The sequence below is a fragment of the Rhineura floridana genome, chromosome 18 (genome assembly GCF_030035675.1).
Source record: "Rhineura floridana isolate rRhiFlo1 chromosome 18, rRhiFlo1.hap2, whole genome shotgun sequence".
NCBI classification, from domain to species: domain Eukaryota; kingdom Metazoa; phylum Chordata; class Lepidosauria; order Squamata; family Rhineuridae; genus Rhineura; species Rhineura floridana.
The window spans coordinates 8,419,255-8,436,401 of NC_084497.1; the positions used below are offsets into that span (position 1 = coordinate 8,419,255).

The 17,147-nt window shown below is 47.0% G+C and overlaps 1 protein-coding gene across 2 annotated transcripts in view; it reads right to left on the bottom strand.

Moving 5' to 3' along the window:
- The window catches only part of WDR18 (WD repeat domain 18), a 33,923-nt gene extending 19,373 nt beyond the window's left edge, over positions 1-14,550 (bottom strand). The window contains exons 1-2 of one of the 2 annotated variants that reach the window (XM_061601302.1): positions 14,235-14,549; positions 7,595-7,705 (exon numbers count right to left, since the gene is read on the bottom strand). In XM_061601302.1, the coding sequence (XP_061457286.1) occupies positions 7,595-7,705; positions 14,235-14,471 (348 nt within the window). In that variant the 5' untranslated portion in view covers positions 14,472-14,549. Of the gene's footprint in view, positions 1-7,594; positions 7,706-14,234 lie in introns of both variants that reach the window. The other variant, XM_061601303.1, reaches the window with a different exon arrangement.
- Between the last annotated feature and the right edge of the window lie 2,597 nt (positions 14,551-17,147).

The following is a 17,147-nucleotide window of genomic DNA, read 5'->3' on the forward strand; positions in this document are numbered from 1 at the left end:
AGGTTCTAGTCCTCATGGCAAACAGACAATTTAAATAGGAACACAGAAAGCTGCCTTATGCCCAGTCAGGCCGTTGGTCCACACTGACTGGCGCTGCCTCTCCAGGGTTTCAGGAAGCGAGTCTTTCCTAGACCTTCCTGGAGTGAACTAAGGACCCTTCTGCACGCAGAGCGGATGCTCCACCACAGAGCTGCAGCCCTTTCCCAAACTCAGGTGTGTGTACTCTAAGACCACAGCATATGCCATCTACCTGCAGCCCCTCTTGTCCCACACAGAAGGCACGGGGAGCACTGGCCCTTCAGATGTTGCTGAGCTACATCTCCCATCAGCCCGTGCAAGGCTGGTGTGGTTAGCCCGCCACACAAAGGTAAATGTCACATCTGTTGCTCTGCCCACGACTGGCATGTAAGGTTGCTCAGAAGGATGACGCGGCTGAAAAGGTTCCCCCATCCCTGAGTGAACAACAAGAACAGGTGCCTAAGCTTGTTCATCCCCCGTCCCCAATCTTCCCTCCCTGTTCCTTTTTCCTTGCGTGTCGTGTTTTTTAAATTATAACCCTGCAAATGGGGGGAGGAAGGGACAGGGACTACCTTCTTTCAATTTACTTTTACATAAGCTGCTCAGGGGGCCTTTTTGGCTGAAGAGCTGGACATAAATGCTCCAAATAAATAGGAAAAACTACACAAATAAATAAAACTAAAGTGATCATAAAATGTCTCCGGGGCTGGGCAGGGTGGAGAGCGCCACTGCCGTCACCCTTGCAAGACTGCGCCTTTTGTCAAGTGGTTTGGATGTATTTGGAAAGACCCAAATTTGCTACTTTTAATTCATCCAAGACACATCCAATTATTTTAAAGCCTTGCCAATCCTGCTATTAAACCAACATCCCCTCCAACCACCCCACCTTCCCTTTGGGACATTAGGAACACAGACCACTGGTCCATTTTGCTTAGTACTGCCTACACTGACTGGCAGCAGCTCTCCAGGGTTTTCAGGCAGGAGTCTCTCACGGTCCCACCTGGAGATGCCATCAGGGACTGAACCTGGGACCTTCTGTGTGCAAGGCAGAATGCTCTACCACAGAGCTACAGGGCTTCCCGATTATCTCTGTTAAATTTATTTTCTGAATAAAGGATAAACAGCTGATTAGCTTTTTATTGGTGGCAGACTGGGCATTAATTCCAAGATTCTGGGAAGATTTGAAAGGTATCTCTGTTCTGTTGTTATATACTAAAATTTGGCAACAAGCATTGATAGAAAAAATGACACAGAAGCTGAAGACTGCAAAAGGACAAACGTGCAAGCATTTGTTGCAGAAGGTTGGAGCTCTTTTTTTGTACACTAATGCGGCAGACAATAAAAACAAGGTCCCCAACGCTTTTCAGAACCTTTGGATTTCATAAAGGTGACTACTACTACTAATATAATAATAATAATATACTTATTGGTACATTTAGGTGCAGGAAAACCTGTTTTATATATGACGTACCCCTCTCGCTCTCAGTTAATGTATGAACTGAGTTCTTCACCATGTCAAAATATGTATATAAAAATAAAAGTGAGGCGATTTGCAAGGATCCTTGCAAGGATTTTACCTGCGGTAGCAAGAAGAGAGATGCCTCGGTAGTTCTCACAATCTGTTCTATCACCCTTCTTGAAAAGAGCGATAATTATGGCGTCCCTAAAGTCTTCCAGGATCTCCTCCCTCATCCAGATGTTTTCCATGAGCTTATGAAGCTGTTGTGTAAGTTCTTTAAAGACTTCAGCACGAATCCCATCAGGTCCACTAGCTTTGTTATTTTCCATTTGATTGATGGCTTTACTGGCTTCATCCCGATTTGGGGATACTGCAAGCTCCTCTGTGGTTTGTTGTTGAGGAATTTGTGAGAAGACCTCTCCAGCCATGATAGAGTTACAATTAAGGAGGTCGTGGTAATGCTCTTTCCAACGCAGTGCAATAGACTCTTTATCCTTAAGAAGTTTGGTACCATCCTTTGAGCGTAAGGGATTCGTACCATGATTTGCTGGTCCATAGATGGTCTTTGTGGCATTAAAAAAGCCCCCTATATCCTGAGCATCTGCAAAATGCTGGATTTCTTGAGCTTTCTTTGTCCACCAGCTGTTCTTAAGTTCTCTAGTTCTTTGTTGAATCTCAGCCTTTGCACTGGCATAGATTTTCTTCTTAGCAGTACAGTCAATGTCGTTCTGCTATATCCGGAAGGCCTTCCTTTTCTTGTCGATGATACATTCAGTCTCAGTATCATTCTCATCAAACCAGTCCTGACGTTTCTTAGTTCGGTATCCATTACTTTGTTCACATCCTGCAGTAATGGAAGTCTTCAGTTTAATCCAGCGTTCCTCGACATTTTCAGGGATTTCCATAGGTAGATGTTTCTTAAGTGTTGTTTGAAAACAAGCTCGTTTAATACGATCTTGAAGGGCATGGGTGTTCATTTTACGCCTTGGTTTTCTTCCTTGGAGACTACGTTGAGGAACAATATTAACTGAATTAATCTGTGATCTGTCCAGCCGTCATCAGCACTCATCATGGCCTAGTGAGGAGTACATCACGACGATCTCTAGCACGGACAATTACGTAATCTAGGAGATGCCAGTGTTTTGATGTTTTAAAGGTATTTTTCTGGTGAAAGAGTGTGTTTGTAATAACAAGATTATGCTCTGCACATTTAGTGAGAAGTAGAATTCCATTCAGGTTGCTGTTGCCAACTCCTTCACCCAGCACGGCCACTCGTTAGGGATTTATTTATTATTGCGTTTCTACCGCACATTTCCTGTTGGAAAGTGTTGTGGATGTAACAGAACTGTGAGTTTGGTCTGCATGAGTTAAAAACAGAGAGAACCTCAGATTCCTAGGCTGTCTCTGTCTTTGATCTCTGCGCTGATCTTGTGTGAATTTAATATTCTTAGTTGCTGCTTTCTCACTTCCAATTTCCTGCTTCTTCTCAGTCTCTGGACAAGAGAAGACATCTTTTGTCTTTGTCTCCCAAACACGAGGACACAGAGCAGGCTTGATCCATGTGCTCTCCAACTTAGGTAGTTAATTTAAAAGCAGACTGTCTTCTATCACGTTATGTGTTTCCTAAACAGACAGCTTTCCTGTTTTTCAAGCCTAAAATCTCAGCGTGACTAAATCAGAAACGTGCACTGCTTAAGAAAAGAGTCTTACACACATACACAGCTTGCTCAGAGAAGCTGCAAGACCACTCCGCGAACATTTCCTCCAAGGAGCTCCAAAAGCATACATGGTCTTTATCTCTCCTGCCCCCATTTGATCCTCACAACAACCCTGCAAGGTATGTTAAGACTGAGACCAAGCCAAAGTCACCCAGTTCACCCAGTGAACGCAGGGCTCCCTAGTGCTAGTCTGGCACTTTAACCACCACGCCACACTAACTCAGAAGGTGGGTGGGAGTTGTAGTCCAACAATATCTGGAGAGCACCACACTGGCAATCCCGTACCCAGTAAAGCTGGGGTGGCACACTCTACTTGCTGCTGAATTACAACTCCCAGCAGCCTGCATGGCCAATGGTCAGGGGTGATGGGAGTTGTAGTCCACCAACATTCAGAGGGTGCCACGTTCTGACAGGCAGTAGGCTCTCTGGGAACATAGCGGGAGAAAGGTGGTTCCCATTCACCCACCTTCTGAGATCCTTTACACTCAGGGATGGGGGGAACCTGTGGCCTCCAGGATGTTGCTGGGACTACAACTCCCATCGTCCCTGACCACTGGCCAGACTGGGAGTTGGGAGTCCAACAACCCCTGGAGGAATGAGGGTTCCCCTGCTGACACAACTTTGCATGGAGATGCCGCCAGGGACTGAACCAGGGATCTTCTGCCTGCAGAGCAGGAGCTCTACCACAGAGCAGTGGTCATAGAATCATAGAATCGTAGAGTTGGAAGGGGCCTACAAGGCCATCTAGTCCAACCCCCTGCTCAATGCAGGAATCCAAATCAAAGCATTCCCGGCAGCTGGGATTCCTGCATTGAGCAGGGGGTTGGACTCGATGGCCTTGTAGGTTGCGGGTCTGCAAACTGCAACAGGGCTTGGTAGCCAAGGATACAGTTCTACTAGCCAGCAGGAATATGCTGAAAGTGCCTCTGAACACAAAGTGCTTTTCCCTTTCCACTTTCCCTTTCCAGTAAGTGCAGCCTCACTCCCCGCTCTGTTACACACACACACAGAGCGTGCCCAGATTGAAAGGCTAAATCCCCAACGGACTCTCCAGGCAGGGCTGGGACAGGCTTCCCCCCAAACCCCGGACAGCCACTGCCAGTTAGTTGTAGCTAGATAGACCAATACCTTGACTCAGTATAAGGCAGCTTCCTATGTCCGACAAGGGAAGGGCCGTAGCTCAGTGGCAGAGAATCTGCTCTGCATGCAGAAGGTCCCGGGTTCAACCCCAATGACATCTCCAGGTAGGGCTGAGAATATCCCCTACTGGAAACCCTGCAGAGCCACTGCCGGCCAGCGTTCTTTAGGCTTGGGCCCCCAGATGTTGTTGGGACTACAACTCCCATCAACCTCAGCCAGCACAGCCAATGGCCAAGGATAACGGGAGTTGCAGTCTGACAACATCTAGGGCCCAAGCTTGAAGAACAGTGGTGTAGACAATCCTGAGTGAGATGACCCAACGGTCCGAGTCAGGAGAGGGCAATTCCCTTGGCTCCTTCCCCCCATCCTCTTTCTGTTCCCCACACACCTCCTTAAAGTAGAAATTTAACACTGTCCCAAACTCCCTTTACATACACCAGCCTTCCCCCAATCTGGGGCCCTCCAGTTGTTTCGGATCACAACTCTTGAGCTGGTGGGAGTTGGGAAGTCCAACAACAATGGGAGGGCCCCAAGTTGGGGGAGATTGCTGTACGCCATTATGAACGCAGCCTCTCTCACACACACTAAAACAGACCTGGTTTTTCACCATTCATGTAGCAGAGGCTCTCCAACAAATCCTTCTCCCCCCCCCCAACCTCCCCCTCTTGTCCTTTGCCCTCCAGAGAGCTTAACTTGTGCCCAGGCACGATCTGCTCTCAAGACCAGGGCAGGAGACAACCCTCCCACCCACCTTTTCCTTCTAAAAGAAAGAGGTGTAGAAAGGCTACTAACAATGTTCTCCCTTCATTGTCGGAGGCAGTAAATGCCTCTGAGCAGACTTCCCATTGGGGCACCTGACTGGCCACTGTGAGAACAGGACGCTGGCCTGGATGGGCTACTGGCTTGATCCAGCAGCCGGACTCTTTTTATAAGATTCTCCTGCAGGACACTCGACTGGCTGATAATCTTAGAAGTGGCTGCAGAACTAGGGAGGAGGAACAAAGCCAGCCGGTCCAGGGAACCCCCTCTCCTGGAGACTCTGTTCGGCTTGGAAGGGAAACAAAGGTCGCTCCTGCCCCCTTGTGGCAAGGTCTGGGTTCTGCACATCAACAAGCCTCCAAATCCTTTTGCTGCTGTTAAAAGGGACTAAGAGAGCCAGGACTATGACCTGGGAGACGAGGGTTCGAATCCCCACCCAGCCCTGAAGCTCACTGGGTGAGAGTCACTGCCTCTCAGCCTCAGAGGGAGGCAATGGTAAACCCCCTCTGAATACCGCTTACCATGGAAGCCCTATTTGTCGGAATCGACTTGAAGGCAGTCCATTTCCATTTTTCAAAAGGGACTAAACTTTAGCAGCCTGGATCCAGTTTGCTGTTTGGAATGAGGGGACAGGAAGGGAGGAGAGCAGCCCAGCCCCCACTGTTGCGTTTTGCCTTTCTGGCAGTGCCTCTGTGCCTGGGGAAAGGCCTCCCAATAAGGACCGAGGCAGCAAGGATGGTAGCTCACTGGCATACCTTCTGCCTTGCCCACAAAAGATTCAGATGCTGGCTGTCTCCAGGTAAGGCTGGGAATGTTCCCTGCCTGCAACCCTGGAGAACCACTGCCAGTCAGTGTTGACAATACTGAGCTATATGGACCAACGGTCTGACTGGAGCAAAGCAGCTTCCTATTTAAAACCACCCTTTTATTCAGGAACAAGTTCTGCAATCTTGTTCTGTTTTAAAGAAGGCCGCAGCTCAGCGGCAGAGCTTCTGCCTTGCCTGCAGAAGGTCCCAGGTTGAACCTTCAGCATCTCGAAGACTGGGAAAGGCTTCCTCCCCCAGAGATGCACCTCTTTATCTCTGGCACCTGATATTCCCAAGCTTCATCCTGGTGGCCAGCAGCGTGCCTCTGAACGACAAAAGCGGCGGCTGCTCCTCGGAGCAATCCTTGTTCCCCCTCGTTCCACGCTCTTTCTTCTAGATCTACTTCACTTTGGAGAAGCGGAAGATTTCTGGATGTGAAAAGTCTCTCCCCCCAGCCCTGCGAGCAACAGCAGCATCTTTGCCCCAGCCCTCCAATCCTAGCTGCAGTAGCCACACAAGGAGGGTAGTCGACCCCTCCCTCCTCGCTGGTGAGGTCCATCCTGGCGGCCCTTCCTGCCCTTTCTCTTCTGGTGTTTGTGTGTGCCAAGGGCCTGACAGCCGCGGCAAGGACAGCTAAAACCAAGACATTTCAAAGCTGCAAACTGTGAGGCTTACTTGCAAGTAAGCACCACAGAACACAATTAGGCTTCCATCTGAGTAAATATGCATGGGAAAAAGACACAAAATAGTGGCGGAGAGCAAAGGAGACGAGGAAGCACTGACAGGCTGTAAGGGATTTTTGGGGATAACCGAGATCACATCTGTGGAGTGCTTTGAGCAAAAGCCTTTTCAACCCACTCCAACCCCTTACCCAAATTACTAGTCTTTTGCAACCAATCCCACCTCCCACCTCCACGCACAAACCCCTCTGCAAATTCCTCCCATTTCTGTTCCATACAATTCCATCGCATACAGCTTTTAAATTGTATTTTCATTGTTTGTTTCACTTCTTGTACTTTATTTTTATTTAACAAAATTTACATGCTGCTTGATTGCAGATAAACCTCTCGTGGTTTACAAAAAAAACCCACTCAAGTTAATTATATACTGTGTTACGATTTGCATTCCACAGAATTCAAAATGTAATACAAGAAGATATAAGTAAAAAGCAATACAAATGTAGTTAAAATCCTACAACACCTGGTGCAGTCTAGTTTGGGAACCGCTGTTATATATGGTCCCACCTGTTCTTCTGACTGTAAAAGTGCTGTAACTGATTTTAACGTTGCATTTTAAAGTTGTTGTGTAACTTGCCCTGGGACCTCATGGTGAGGGGCAGATAAGAATGAATCATCACCATCTCAGTTCAAGATGCTTCACGAGGGCACAGGGTAGGTCCAGTGAGGGGTGAGGCCTTAGAAGGGCACTGAGGAGCAGACAGAGATGCATAGAAGTCCTCAAGTTACCCTAAGCTTGCTGTAAAGCCAGGTGTGCTGAACTTTTGGCCTTCCAGATGATGCTGGACTACAACTCCCATCATCCCTGCCCACTGGCCATGCTCGGTAGGGCTGATGAGAGATGCAGCTCAGCCACATTGGGGCAGGGGATGGGAAAGGTTCCCCACGCCTGCTTTGAGCCACCCTCCTGCAAGGGGTCAAAGGCAGACCGGTCGCCCGTTTTGCCACCTTCCTTACCTCCCAGAGGTAGATGCTTTCGGCAATACCTGCCAAGATGTAGAGGCCATTGGGAGAAGCTGCCAGACAAGTCACCAAGCCCGGGCATATTATCTTCTGCTGGAGCTGATCCTGGGCAAAGAAGGGAGCAAGGATAATTATCTATTTATTACTTATTAAAGCATTTTTATACCAACTGACAGCACAGTGGGGAAGAGAGCCTGGCTGGGAGTCCAGAGTCTGTGAGTTCAAATCCCTGCTCGTGTCTCTTTTTTTTTTTTTACAATAATTTTTATTCAAATTTTCATAAAAGATAGAAAACAAAATCATAAAACATTCAAAGACAAAAAACAAAACAAAACAAAAATGATTAAACAAAAAAAAATAAAATGTTGACTTCCCATTTGTCACATATCAAATCAGTTATAGGTCTACAATATATAACAATCCTGTCTCTTAAATCATATTATAAAATCACTTTCCTCCAGTAGTTATCTTAATTAATCATCAAATCTCATAAACATTACTTTATTCTTTCCACAAAAAGTCAAAGAGAGGTTTCAATTCTTTAAGAAATATATCTATCAATTTTTCTCCAAATAAACATGTCAATTAATCCATCTCGTTAATAATAATAATCTTATTGTCATAACCATAGTCCAAATAAACATTTCGATTAATCCATCTCATCAGAATCTGTTAGGTCCAATAATTTCAATAGCCATTATTCCATTATCCCTATTAGTTCCATCTTCCATCTTCAATAGTCCTGTTAAGTCCAGTAATTTCAGTGTCCAATCTTCCATTATCAGTATTCCATAATAATCTTGCTGTCATAGCCATAGTCATATAATAAGAGTCTGATGGGAATTTCCTCTATCCCAAATATTTTCTTGCCATCAATTCTGAATAAGTTGCTGAAATACTGTTGTAAAGTCATATCTGTGTTCTTCTTTTTTACAAAATGCACTGGCTCATCTCTTAAGAGTTTTTCCATTGTCACATGGCTGCAGTTAATTCCATGGATTTTCTCTATATCAAGCTCCATCACATCATTCCAGTCCAGAAGATTATCCAAGCCATTGATAACTTTATCTCTAATATCTTCATTAATTTCTTCAGAGATAACGTTAAATTCCAAACAGTAGATTTTATTTCTAAAATCCATAAACTCCAGATCTTTTTCCAATTCCACATTTGTTCCAATCTCCAGGGCTTGTATCTTCCCTTTATTTTTTCTTTTCTCATCTCTGATCTCATTCTCCTCTCTCACAGGATCCCCTATTTCTTTAAACTCCTGCGTCATTTTGCTCAGTTCAATTTTCAGCTCCTTACTACCCTGTCGCAGGGTTTGTTTCGTTATCTCAATCTCATCCATTATTTTCTGAAACATAGTTACTTCCAGATTCTCAGCCACTTTCTTGATTGCCATTTTTAAAACCACGAAAACAAAGCAAAACAAAAATAAAGAAAAACCACTTCTTATTTCAGCAACAATTGGGTTAATATTCCAGGCTTGATGACATCACAGTATAAACAGAGCAACCTGCCTTATCTCTCTATGTTCAAGAATGCAAAACAAATTTAGTTCCCAGCATCAAAACAGTTAGTGGCGTCGTGAAGAAGCAGATTCGTCAAAATAAAATAGACCAAAAAGAGAATAGTCCCAGACAATATAGTATTCCTTGGAATAGAAATCAGGAATAGAAATCCCTCTTCTGTGTATATCTTTAGAATGCACTTCCCGGACAGCTTTTTGCGACAGAAACAGAGATAAGCTGTTAATTTCGTGGATAACAGAGAAGAGTTATAGCTCACCCAGAAGCTGTCCAAAGCCGATCAATCTGACAAATCTCCTTTTGCTGCAACAATTTAAACCAAGTAAAAAAAATAATAGAAAGAAGGGTGCTTGCCTGTTAGTCCGTTCTCTCTTTAAAGAAAAGATAAACGTATCGCTTAAGCAGATAGAGCTTGTTCGAAAGTCCGTCCGGCATTGTTGGCTGGACCTTATCTCATAAATTAATGAAATCCAGTCCTCCCAACAAAAACAGGCTTTTGAGGTTGATCTCTACGTTTCTCCCTGCCCGGGAGAAATTTCATCAGTCAAAAAAAAAAATGTTCTGACTGATTTATATCTGAATAAGCTTCTTTTGAGGCGGGAGCCCGTCCCAAAAGCAGGCACAAGCGAAGTCACCCTTCCCGGAAGTCCCCTGCTCGTGTCTCAAGGGCCAGCTCAAGATCACCCCCACAGTGAGTGGCTCAGGGGTTACGTGCCCTGCCACCTGTGCAGCCGTGGGCAAGCTGCATAGTCCCAAGGAGCCCAGTTGCACACCAGCTGGCAGTTGCGGACCAGGAAGGGGCTGGCTTGTGCAGCTGTGGCAAGCTGAGCAGGCCCGGCCAGCTGGGGAGGACTAGCCTCAGAGGGAGGCAATGGGAAACCCCCTCTGAATGATGCTTAACATGAAATCCCTATTCATAGGGTAGCCGTTAAGTTGGGACCGACTTCCATTTCAAAACATTTTTATACCACCTTTCATGTCAGTCTCCAGGTGATGGAGATTTTTTTAAAAAAACTTAAAATATCACAACAAAAATGCAGCTACAATGAAGAGATTAAATCCCCATAGTAGAATCAAGCACCAGCCAAGGCTTGGGGCATGCAAATATGACTTTTAGGAGGCACCAAAAATGGATGCAGCAGGAAACACTTGACCGGGTAGAATCTCAGCCAGGATTGGGGTGGGGATGACAACACACCACCTCCCCCCCCCAACAAAGAGTTGGATACACAATTTACAGCTTATGCCCATGCAACTATAGAACAGGCACTGCTCTTAAAAAACATGGCATTGTAAATAACTACACTCTGGTAGCGGAAACAAGAAGTGCTTGGTTTGTGCCGTCCACATTTTAAGCTACTGGGAGCTGAACAGAATAAATAAAAGGGGGGGGGAGTTCAATTTGAATCCATTACTTGGGAAATCCTTAAATCTTTGTCACCACACAGTCAGAACAGGAGAGGTTTAAGGCAATAATGAGGTCAGGGAGAAAAAAAATTGAAGTGAAAGAACGGGATTCCAGCAGAAAAGAGGAGCAGGACTGGAGAGGAACAGCACCTCAGACAAGCAGGCGGCTCAACTTATCTTTTGGCAGGTCTGATAAAAGTGAAAAGAGATGGCTCGGAATTCTAGAGGGCCCAGGATGAAAGATTACTCCTTTCTCCTACTCATAGCTTTGAAAATCCTAATGCTTTAAGGCTGCAACTGTATGTAAAAAAATGCCTGTGGCAAAACCTCATCCAAGCTACTCTCTCCCTCTCCCTCCCCACCTCCGTCTGCAGTACCAGGTTAATAGTACTGACCTACCTTGCCTGGCTATCATAAGGTTTAAAAATGTACGGTATGCAAAGCCCAAATAAACTATCACTGGCTTTCTCTTGTAGGCTATTTATTATGGGGTGATGCTTTCTGAGAGGGTTAGCTTCCCACGAGGAGAGGCAGGGGCAACGGAGAGCAGCCTTCCCCACCCTCGTGTCCTCCAGACGTTTTGGATTACAACTCCCAGCATCCCTGACTATGCTGGATACTGGGGCTGATGAGAGTTGGGGAGCCTGACAACAACTGAACAAGATACAGATCTGCCTGTCCACCGATCTAAGAAGAGACATTCCCCTTTCTCAGGAGGGAATGCCTCCTCCAAGTAGAGGCACTCTTAAGGCTTATGCAAACAGAGCGGGATAATCCACGGTTTTCATATTCGGTTTGTCATCTGATAGTCCTCACTTTGCCTTTTAGTTCGCTCTTTGCCAATTAAAAAAAATGCTTTTTTGCACCCGCACACGCAGCGGTAAGACCCCTACATTCTTTTCACTTTTTCCAAGCTCCGCCTCTAAAACCTCCCCCTATCAACCAATTGGTCAGAAAAAAAATTACGTATGCTCCTCTCCCCCTTTGCAACAAGCACAATATGGCTGTAAAGGAGTTCTTGCCTAGAAGGAAAGGCTGCTGATCGGTTTCACGCTTGCCTTCCTAGGAGAATGAAATTGACAAAGCTTTCCAGCAGGCTGGAATGGACCAGAAGCCCTTTTCTTGTTTGTATTTGCGATATTACACTTAAAGAAATATATGCTTTTCTGCCTTTATTGATATTTAAGGAGACACACACGCTGGCAATGCACTTATTTCTCCAAAAAAGCAAGAAACTTGTCCCCCCCTTCTCCCTTTCCTTCCCACAGAGAATGAAATTGACAAAGCTTTCCGGAGCAGGCTTGAAACCAACCAAAAGCCCTTTTCTTGTTTGCATTTGCGATATTACACTTAAACAAATGTATGATTTTCTGATTTGAAGCAAAAAACCCAGCAAGTAGAATGAAATTGACAACACTTTCGGAGGAAGGCTGAAACCGAACACCCCCCCTTTCTCGCTTGCTGTGCATTGCAGATCTCACCCAGAGCGGCCGCCCAGTTTGCAGGCTGGCAAAAAATAAAATGCATCTCCGCAGTAGTTGCAGACGCCCCCCCCAACACCCCACCATTGCGATGATTGGTTCAATTTCCCCAGGCTTATTCTCGCACATGCGCAAAAGTGCAGATACGTGATTGGCTGGAATGAGGAGAAGGGGCAAGGGGAACCGCCCAAGAACTGCCCATCAGCTGTAAGGTGCGCGGTATTGCATCCTAACTCCTGAAGGCACAGCGGATGATTCCCGATTTTAAACAGCAAATCGCATTTTTGCCGGTATTGCAAGGAGCGGATTTAACCCGAGAAAATGCGTAACAGCGCAAGACGTCATTTGGACGACCGAAAAATAATGAACACACATAGTGAGCGTGTCACACATTTTGCAGTCGTCTGGATGAGCCCTTAGATAAGGAAGGGGAACATCTGTGGCACTCCACATGTTGTTGGACTACAACTCCCATTGTCCCTGAACACTGGTCATGCTGGCTGCTGCGGGTTGGAGCCCAACAACATCTGAAGGGCCACCGATGCTCCCAGTCCCTGCTCTAAGCAGCATTTCCCTTTCTCCAGAAGGGAATGCCTCTTCTAAATACAGTAGGGCCCTGATTTTTGGCATTCCGCTAATACAGTGGCTAAAATTAGAGTAAGGCCCCACTCATACGGCACTTGTTCAGCTTTAACAGCATTTTTTGGGCATCGGGCGCCATTTTATTGAAGGAGTTCCACTTTTAGGCAGGTTTTGCTTTTAGGTGAGGGTCTGGAACGTAACCCGCTGTATGAGTGAGGCCCTACTGTAGAGGCATTCGCCTCAATTTCTTGCATGCAGCAGAGAATGCTGCCTCTTAGGTCAGGTATGGGGAAGCTGTGGCCCTGCAGATGTTGTTGGACTACAACTCCCACCGTCCCTTCTAAACAGAGGCATTCTTCTGTCTCATGCCTGCAGTAGGGACCGGAAGGGAGAACCCGGAGCATCTGTTCTGTATGCAGAAAACACCAGGTTCAGTCTCTGATCATCTTCAGGTAGGGATGGGAACGTGCCCCATTTGAAACTCTAGAGTGTAGCTGCCAGCTAGTGCAGACAAAATTGGGCTTCCTTAAGTTCCCTCCCACCCCCTGGACCTATTGAGAAGGAGGCTCTCTAGAGGACAGCTATCTGCCCCATTGCACCCCATTTGATTTATCTAACTTCCCCGGGCATTCACATGTGTGTGTGTGTGTGCATGTGATGGGAGGGTATCCATCCTGTTCAAGAGATGGGGGTTACAGGGAGAGATGGGTCTATGGGAGGCCCACACCCACTGACGACTAACTTTGGTTCATTCATTTCAATGGTCTATTCTGAGTAGAACTTGGTGGGATGCAACCCAGAGTTATAGGGGGGCTGGATTTCCAAGGGAGAAAGTCTCCTACATATTTCTGTAAGGGGGGACTTCCTGATGGGGGGGCTGTCTGAGGAGAACAATTCCCATGGGGGGAAATTCCTGAGGAAGACATATTTTTATGGGCACCTTCTTAAGAATTCCCATGGAGAGGCCATTTCAATGAGGGATTACCAAGGATGAGAACTGGGGGGGGGGGGAGCTTCCAGAGGAAAATTCCCATAGGGGGCTCATTTCTAAAGGGGAGGTCCCTAAAGATGAGGATTCCTAGGATGGGGAGTCCATATTCCTACTGGGGGGGGGCTTCCCGAGGAAGATTGCCATAGGGGGTTCATTTCCAAGAAAGATGGGGCTTCTTGAGGATGAGGACTCAGGGGAGGGGAGGCCATGCTTCTATGGGTGTGGGGGCTTCCTGAGTATTCCTGCAGTAGATTCATCTCTGGAGACTTCTTGAGAATGAGGGCTTGGGGGGAGTCCATATTCCCATGGGGGGGGCTTCCTGAGTATTCCCATTGGGGATTCATTTCCAAGAGGCCCTTCCTGAGAAGGAGGACTGGGAGGGGAGTCCATGTTCTTATGTGGGGGCTTCCTGAGGAAGATTGCCATAGGGGGTTCATTTTCAAGAGGAATGGGGCTTCCTGAGGATGAGGACTCGTGGGGGGGGCTTTTGGGGGATCCCTATGGGGAGGGTTATTCCCACATGGGTGGGGAGAGGAAGAGGCACGCACTCCTACCTACTGTGTGCAGGGCCCCCGCCAACCCTCCCCCCTAAGGCTGCCAGGGCCGCGCATGCGCACTCTTCCCTCCCCCCGCGGTGTTACCTTCCTCTGGAGCTCCCAGGCGCCCACGCAGGCCTTGCCCAGCTGCGCCCCGAGGAGGTGCTCCCCGCCCAGCAGGGCCAGCCCGCGAGCGGCGCAGCTGCCCCCGCGGTACCCGGCCACCGACGCCCCGGAGCCCACGTCCCACACCGAGCAGCAGCCGCCTCCGCCTGACGAGGCAGCCGCCTCCGCCGCCGACACCAGCGCCACCTCCACCGGGCCGCTGCCGGCAGCCGCCATCTTGCCCGCCCCGCTCTCCCTCTGGCGCGCGTGCGCAAGCGCTCCAGCCACTCCTAGCCGTCCTCTGCCCAAGAGCGACTTCCGGCCCTCCGCTCCCCGCAAACCGGAAGTTACCATAGAGGTAGAGGGATAGAGAAACACGCACAATCTTCGTAGCCGCCGCACAGTTCGCTGTCGCTCCCCAACTCTCGCGATGGGCAAGGGATGACGGGAGTTGGAGTCCCAACGGCAAAACTGGCGGCCCTGTGTATAAATCCCGACCTTACTCGAGAGAGCAGTTGCGCCCCGAAGTCTCACTCAAGAGTAGACCTATTGAAATAAAAAGGACATCACTTATTTCAGTGGGTTGCAGCCAATTAAGTTCTACTCAAGAGCAGACGCATGGAAATGGCCCTCACAGTCACTTTCAATGGGTCTGCTCTGAGTAGGACTAAAACTGGAAACAACTCGGTGGATCTGCTCTGAGTAAAACTCAGTCAGAGGCGGCCCATTGAAGCCAACCGACTAAACTTATTAATCACACCAGACCTTGGAAAAGTTACTTTTTTTAAACTACAACTCCCATCAGCCCCAGCCAGCACGGCCACTGGGTTGGCTGATGGGACTTGTAGTTTAAAAAAAAAGTAACTTTTCCAAGCTCTGAATCACACCCATTGATTTCGATGGGTTTACTCTTAAGTACACAGAACCCTAGAACATTAAACAATAACACCCTCATAATTAGCATAATACACACCATTTTTTTGGCATGTAACATATTAAATAGCAAAATGATTGATCACACCCATTGATTTCAATGGGTTTACTCTTAAGTATGCCTTAGCTGTATAGAACATCTAACAATCTCATAATCAGCGTAATACATACCATTGTTTTTGCACGTTAACATATTAACAAATAAGACATTGTTTAATAAAAACACTATTATTAGGTCGGTAGAATACCATTTGATATATATATTATGAATATGATATAAACTTAAGCATCAAACAGTGCTTCGGACAACTTTGTTGTGGTTCCCAGAAGGATGCAGCTGATTGCTAAAAAGTGTGGGGTAACATCTGTAGCGCTCCAGATCTTGTTGGACTCTCCTTAACTTGTATCAGTATCAACAGCCAACCTGGCCTGTGCTCAGGGAGGATGAGAGTTTGGGAGTCCAGCAGCATCTGGAGGGCCACAGATGTTGCTCATTCCTGACCGACGTAGCTGCATTCCCTACTGAATGTGAGAGATGGAGGAATGCCTCTATTTTGAAGAGGCATTCCCACCTGTGAGAAGGGAATGTCTCCTAGAGCAGAGGTGGGAGACTATTATGGCCCTCCAGATGTTGCTGGACTACAACTTCCCTTAGCCCCAGCAAGCATGGCGGACGGGCAGAGAGGATGGGACTTGGGGTCCAATAGGACTGGGAAGGTCCCATCCTTGTGTTAAACCACGTTGCAGTGGGGAAATAAAGCCTTTAAAAGCAAAATGCTTCAGCATCTGCCTTCTTCAGCTGTTCTGATGGAGGTTTAGAGCCGCAAAAGGCAGCAGAAACCAAAATGTTTTCTGTGAAGACTTCACTATCTTTTTGTCTTACAGTACAATCTGACTCAGAAGTCTACTCAGAGATAGGTTCTATTGAATTCAACGGGACTTACTCCCAGGTAAGGAGGTTCGGATTGCAACCGTAATCCCTGTAAAGAATCAACAAAACACACAATATCATATGGCTAATATTTTACATATTATAGACAGAATACAGAACTTAACAAACCTCAACTGTCATCTAGCAGCAGCAAAGGGAGACAGAAGCAGGGCTGCACCAACAGCTCTGCTGAGAGGCCAGCTGCCTTTGGCCTTCCTTCAAATGTCACCTGGTGGCAGCCATTTCATCAGACATCCAGGACTGTTTCTGTCCTAGCTTGTCCTTATCAAGACTGTAAATTTAAAAACTGGTGCCTGAGGTTGCTTTTCCCCCCTCCTCCCTTCCCATCTCCCCCCCCGACATGTGTTGTGTCTTTCAGATTGTTAAACTGGAGAGTAGCAGCTCTCTTACTACTGCATCTTGATGCTGCATTCAGGAGGTGGGTTTCAGCTAAAGAACCGGGGAGGAAAACGCTCCAAATAAATAAAAACACCATCGGCCATCAATCTATCACATGCCTATTAAAATAAGAGTACAAAACTCAAAGGAAACTGCGGTGATCCATAAGTAAAAATGCCAAAAGCCACCGTTGGGACTACTTTGGATCAGACCAAAATATCACACACACAAAACCCACCAGCAACCTTTAGAGTTCTGCAGAACATTGGTCTCAAAGCTTTGCAAAGCAGGAAAAGTCGTGCAGGGGGAGCGAGAGAAGGTAAAAACCACAAGGAACTAAAATTGGCTTGATGTTGTACGCCCAGCTCGGCCTAATAGCCAGGCTGACAAACAGCACTTGATAACTTGAAAACTTGCTTGCCGTTTTGTGACATTTTGATTAGTCCAAAAATAAAGCAGGGATGTGGAACTTCAGCCCCAGGGGCTGAATCTGGCCCTCTTGGCCTGTGTATTTTGCCCTCGGGACTCTTCACTTCCTGGCCCTGCTCTGAACCCTTTTTGAGCGTTTTTCCCCAGCTGAGACGTGTCCTTGAACCGATAATCGCTCTTGCTTAACTAGACGGAGGTGCGTGAGTGTGTAGATGCTAGCC